General features: G+C 49.2%; 1 protein-coding gene across 1 annotated transcript in view; it reads left to right on the top strand.

Moving 5' to 3' along the window:
• The first annotated feature begins 206 nt into the window (after positions 1-206).
• Gypc (glycophorin C (Gerbich blood group)) overlaps positions 207-6,301 on the top strand; it is a 45,887-nt gene continuing 39,792 nt past the window's right edge. Inside the window, exon 1 of the mRNA XM_008846135.3 lies at positions 207-456. Coding sequence (XP_008844357.1) covers positions 417-456 — 40 coding nt within the window. The 5' untranslated portion in view covers positions 207-416. The remainder of the gene's footprint in view (positions 457-6,301) is intronic.

The raw sequence follows: 6,301 nt of genomic DNA, 5'->3' as shown, positions 1-6,301 counted from the left end.
GAAGAAAGAGTTCGGAAGTGGGCGGGTGTCATCCAGACAAAGGAGGGTCTCCTTACACAGCAGCCAAAAATCAATGAAGCTAAAGATTTACTAGAAGGTCAAGCTTAAAAATGAAGTAAATGTATGATGAATTTCAAGTTCCTATGATGACTGTATATTACCAATTTTTGTAATAAAATGCCTTAGAGTGTGTGTCAAAAAAAAAAAAAAAAAAAAGGGTGGAAACCTCATGGCCAAGTTGTAGAAAAAATAACTGAAATGTGCCTGTCCTGGGGCGGGAGTCCCTCCCCTCGGCCAGTCGCGCGGAGCAAGCAGCGCCCCAGGTGCAGAACTCGCGTGGTCCGGGCGCCTTGGGAACCCCCGCCGCCGCGTATCGTCCTAGGCAGGTCGCCACCGCTGCGCCCACCCAGAAGGCGATGAGCAGCCCCAACGACACGTCCCTGTCCCCGAACCCCGGTGAGTGCCCGGAGACCGTCCGGGATCCCAGGCCAGCCACCGCCCGCATGGTAGTGCACCGAGCGCCGTGGGGCCCGAGACCCCGGGGCCGCAGGCCGGACGCCCTGGTCGGGAGGATGGCGCCCTGCCTGGCGAGGCCACCATAGGGTTCCTGGCCTGCCTGGTCAGTTTCTTTTTTACGGTGGGGCCTGGGAAGGGTCTGGGACCAGAGGGAGGGAGTTACCAAGCCTTCAGCTACTGAGACTAGGCAACACAAACTGTAGCCCCGCCAGGGTCGGGTCGCACCAGGGAATCCGGCCCCTAATCTGGGAAAACTCCCTGAAACTCCAGCAGTTCCTCCCTTCCCTCTGGCGCCCTAGCTCCTGGACTCCTGCAGGCTCTGGGAGAGGTGCGGACCCTGCCGGGATCCGTTACTCTTGACTATTTGGGGGACTGTGAAAAAATAAAGCTGCTTGCTTTTTTTTTTTTTTAACTTTCACTTTCTTGGTGACATGGGCGATGAGGTTCTTTGGGGATACTAAAAACATTTCTGGGCCTCTCCCCTCTCCCCTCTTTTCTCTCCCCTCTCCTGCCCGCCCTGCCTTCTTTGCTCTTGGGCTTTGGCAAGCTAAAGTTTTATTCTTAAAAGAACATGACTGTTTATTCATGTTACACCTCACCTTGGTGGTAGGTCTGATGGCTAGAAACTGTCAAAGAGAAGCTACTCAGAGCGTATAAGGTGATTTTATTAAATTACTAACAGGGTAACAAGGGATAGTGGAGACACTTTTTTTTAAACACAGCTTGTGTAATTCAGGTTGGCTTGAGCAGGCCATATAAAGATGACTGAGAACTTCTGATCCTGATCCTCCTGCCTTTACCTCATTAGTAACTGTAATTACAGGCATGTGCTACCACACTGGGCTTATGCAGTACCTTGAATGGAGCTCAGGGCCCTGGGCATGCTGGGCAAGCTCTCTACCAGCTAAGCTACATCCCCAGACTGCCACTACTCTTTGTTAAGTCCTTGAAATGCATGTGGTGGAGGTTTCCCTGGGCCCCAGTCTCACATGTGTGGAGTAGGTATTATGGTTGATGATGTGTGGTCTGTGGCTGTGGGAGCACACTACAGCAGCCATGCATTCACCTCGTTGCCTGTACAGGAATCATCAGCATGTAAACCTGTCTCTGCTCCAGTTTCAGTATCTTCAAAGCTGGAATCAATGGTTTTAAGAATTTACAAAGTTGGAATCTCATTGGTTTTAAGGAGATACAAGTAACTCAGCTGTGTTCAGAAATGTCCAACACCTTGACGTTTACTTTACCGGAGAGTGTGGAGCCCTGAGTTCCCATGCGTTTGTGTATTTAAGTGTGTGCATGACTCAAGTTCTTTTTAAAAAATATTTTTATTGATTCGTTAAGAATTTCATACAATATTTTGATCCTATTCAGACCCACTCCCTCATCTCCAGCCTCACCTTACTACCCTCCCTCATGGACTTTGTGTCCTCTGTTGTTTTTTTCAAGACCTTATTGAATCTAATTTGTGTTCCCCAAATGCTTTTTGGTATGGATCTGTCCCTTGGAGCCTGGTCAACCTTCTCAGCATCATATCCTTAAAGAAAACCGTCTCTCCCTCTGCCAGCAGCTATCAATTGCCAGTAGCTCCTCAGCTAGGGCTGGGGCTTCTTGCCCACCTCCTCACTAACACTGACTCGAGTTCATCTGTGTGTACACACATCTACCTGTGGGTGCACATGCATCAGGCCTGGGTTAAAGAAAGGGAAGATAGATACAGCTATATTCATTTCACTTTGCACAATGAGGAAGTTGTAGCCACTCCTTGGTCTGAGAGGATCCCCTGACCCCCAAAACAATTCTCTGGGATTCCCATTTCAAACCTCAATTGATCAACATCTGCAAACACCTCCCTCCCAGAATGAATGAGGATACAGCCTTTGCTTGTACACTACTCCAGATTACCCTCCCCCATTTGATTTATGGCAGAGTTCCTGCTGTGGGAGAAACTTAGGACCCTACTTCTTGCTACTAACTCAGACAGGATGTGTCTCTATCCTGTCTCCGTGACGCAGTTATAGCTGCCCTTCAGAACCAGAGGTCAGAGCAGAGAGGATCTCCTTCCCTGTTTCAGGTCTTCCCTGGTCCAGCAGCACTTAGGGGCTCTCCTAGGCCTGATTGTCACAGTTAGTTATGCATAGTGGTCTGGCGTCTTGCCCTTGGATGAAGTGGGGGGGGTCATGGCTTAGTGAAGAGATGTTGGGTTTGGCAGTTTTATAGAGAGTTTGCAGTCTTTGGCAAAAGCACAGAGGATGGCTGAAAGTGTCAAATGAAATTCCATCTCAGCCCTTGTGTAATTCCCCTAGATGTGGGTGACATCAGATGTCTCATGGGGCTGGCCCAGTAAGCAGTTGAACCTTTCCCAGGGTACTCTTAGTTGAGCAAGTATTTCTGGGGACTTGCAAAGCACTCTGGGAAGCAGAGAGATGTTGGGGTAAGAGGCATTCTGTGTTTGCAGTGAGAGTATGTGAACATTTCTACAGTCACTGGGAAGAGACAGGTAAGCCAAGTAGGCTTGTCTCTGGGTGACTGATGCAGCCTGTCATGGTGGTCTTTGTAGGTAGAGCTTTACCTACCTGTGATTGTAAATTTTTAGCTTACACCCCAGCCCAGAATTTAATTTATGACACAAAGATTTTGTGCAATTAAAATGTTGGTAAATACTCAAAAACTATCCTCCTAAAGATCACACCAGTTTCTCTCTGTGTGTATCTTTGTGTACATCTGTATACATGTTTATGTGTGTACAGGTGCACCTGAGTATAAAAGCATGGCTGCACCTATGTGTGCATGCATGTGGAGGACAGAGGACAACCTCAGCTGTCATCTCTCAGGTGCTATCAATTTTTGTTTCAGACAGAACCTCTCACTGTCCTGGAGCTCACAATCAGTTAGGCTGACTGACTAGAGAGCCCCAGTGATTCACCTGTCTCCACATCCCCAGTACTGAGATTACAAGTGTGTACCAGCACACTGAGATTTTTTTTTATGTGGGTTCTAGTGATCAAACGCAAGTCCTCATGCTTGTACAGCAAAGTTTTCTAGGGACTAAACTGTTTCCCCTGCTGTACCCTAGTTTATAATGCTCATGGTCACCTATGAATGTAGCAGTTCCCCAACATGCTCCCTCACTTATATCCTGGTCAAATTGATGGGTAGGAAACGCCCCTTTGAAATATGCCTCTCTAATTACAAGGGAGGCTAAGCATAGTTTCTGGCTTCTATAAGACATTGGATCACCTTTTAGGGAAGAGCCTGTCAGAGCCCCATCCATCCATCTATTCATTTGTGGTGTCACACCTGTGCATTCAGTGCCTGTGGGAAAGAATCACAGCATCTCAGTGCCTCAGCTTTCTCCCCTGTTGGCAGGATAACAACTGACTCCACAGAGCTCACTTGTGAAACAGAAGTGACATGGAGCGTGCCCAGTGGTGGTGGTCTAGAAGATGATGTTCTCAAAGCAAAACTGACTTGCGGATGTGGGATGTGGGTACGCTCAGCAGTCTCCCCTGCAGATAGCTAGGCTGTTGTTTCTTGCTTTTGATAATATAGCAACAACATTAGTGCTTCTAGGTTAAGCCTGGTAAGGACCTTGCATGGGTCACCCCTGCATGCCTGGAGTGATGAGTGCTTGACAGAAGACACACTGGGAGATCAGGGAGGACTGCCTGGCTCAAGTTTCCAGTGTATGGATGGCAAAGCCAGGCTAGGGATAGCGGCTGTGTCAAATCTCATAGCCAGCTGGTTGGTGGCACCTAAGATGGTGTCAGGGCACAGAGAGGGCTGTTGCCAGTGTACATATGCAAGGCAGGCAAGGTTTCCTGCTCCTTGCAGGAGCGGAGCCTGCTTAATCACCCAGACCTCTTAGTGATACATGTCAGTAGTTCCATAGTTCCTCAGCTAGGTCCATGGTCAAAGCCTGAACCATAGCTGCCAGCTGACATTATCTTTCCTGTGGTCAGGCCTGTCCCACCCTGAGCACTGCCCTGTGTCCTGTCTATAGCCTCCCCTGATCGGCCCTTGTGTACCTGCCCAAGATGTCTTCTGCCCATCCAGCTTCACCCTTCATAACCACCTGCATCAGGTCCCTGGCTGTCTGGGTACCCTCCCCTACACACACACACACACATACACACACACACACACACACACACACACACACACACACACACACCTGCTCATCTACCAGGGGCTAGTTAATACAATCCTACCTCAGGAAAATTTCCAAACCTTGGAAACCACCCACTAAACCCCGTGGGACACTTTGAACCCCCAACAGATTCCTGTGTCTGCCCCCTTCTCAAGAATCTGACCTCCTGAGTGGTTCTGCACACCCCCCTTCCCTGGGCTCCACTGTCCTCTGCTTGGGGTCTGGCACTTAGAGTTGTTATGTGAGCCATTTAGAAACAAGTGATGACTGAATAGGGCACACTAAAGCTCAAAGCTGGCACCAGTCCAGGGAGAAGAACCTTTGAGAAGTCAGGCACCGTAGCTCCTAGGCCATAACTTGACATATACTGGGAGGCCAGTAAATAACACGTTGAAAGAGAGAGTGTCCAATCCAAATGCACACTAAGAACACAGAACTGAATCACACTCCTGTCTCCCCCTCCCACTCCACCCCCTACCTCCTCTCAGCTTGGCTTGGTGGTTCCTTTAGATCATTATATAATCTGACCTTCTGAGGGAGTGCTGGCCACGGCCCTCAGTTTTATAAATTTTAATTTTTGTGCATTCTTCTGGAACAATGTTTTCTGTACAGAACCTTAGCCCATGGTAGAAATGGACAAGGGCCTCTTTCCCTCCTGTTGGCTAAAGCCCAGCCAAGTCTCCGGATTCCATCAGGGGAGGTGGGGGTTGGACAGGACCTCATACCAGCTGCTACAGAGCCCTGTACACAGCTGTTTCCATGTCACAGGGAGTCCTTGAGCTGGGGCAGGGGCCTTCTGGCACCTTGCCCCATAGTCCTATGATCCTTGTGTTATTTCTCCTGCCTTGACACTCCACACCCTCACTTCTGTCACCTCCTACTCATAACTCATGTGTGTGTGTGCGCACGCGTGTGCACACACACACGCACACACACACATGCAAAGATGCCATGGCACACATGTGGAGGTCAAAGGACAACCCCAGGTGTCAGTCTTCGCCTTCCACCTTGTTCAAGACAGAATCTGTCTTGTTCACAGCTGCAAAGCCAGGTTAACTAGTGCCTCCAGGGATTCTCCTGCCTCCACCTCCCTTTCCCCTTCAGAGCACTGAGATTACAGACACCTGCACTACTACTTCCAACTTTTATGGCTTTTAAGTGGGTTCTGGGGGCCCAAACTCAGGTCATCAGGCTCATGTGGAAAGCACTTTACCCACTGAGCCATCTCCTCTGCCCCTCACTGACACCTTTGGATGACACTTTAGTGTAGCTTTGTTTCTGCTTATTTCCTTCTGCATTAAAGCACATCCAGTTGCTTACAGACAAACCATTGTGGTCATGTAAATTTGGGGCTCAGCAGGAACATGCTGATTCCTTTTCAGGGATGAAAGAAGGCATGTCCATTTCAGGGCCCTTGTGTGGGGCGCACCTTGGGGTATTGCATTCCACGCTGGCACACACTCACACAACTGGCTCCTTATCTCCACTCTGCCTGGGTGATACTGACTGGAACCTCTCACAGAAAGCCATTGCCCAAACTCCCCCACCCCCTTCTCTGAGTGCACTGTGCACATTCATGAGGTGGCTAGCTGCACATTCTTCCTCCTGGGACTCTAGACCAGGGAATCATCATATTTC

This window comes from Nannospalax galili, unplaced genomic scaffold, assembly GCF_000622305.1.
Source record: "Nannospalax galili isolate Female #2095 unplaced genomic scaffold, S.galili_v1.0 scaffold1162, whole genome shotgun sequence".
Lineage (NCBI taxonomy): Eukaryota > Metazoa > Chordata > Mammalia > Rodentia > Spalacidae > Nannospalax > Nannospalax galili.
The sequence above is the reverse complement of the archived record's forward strand: the minus strand, read 5'-3'. Positions and strand labels throughout refer to the sequence as shown.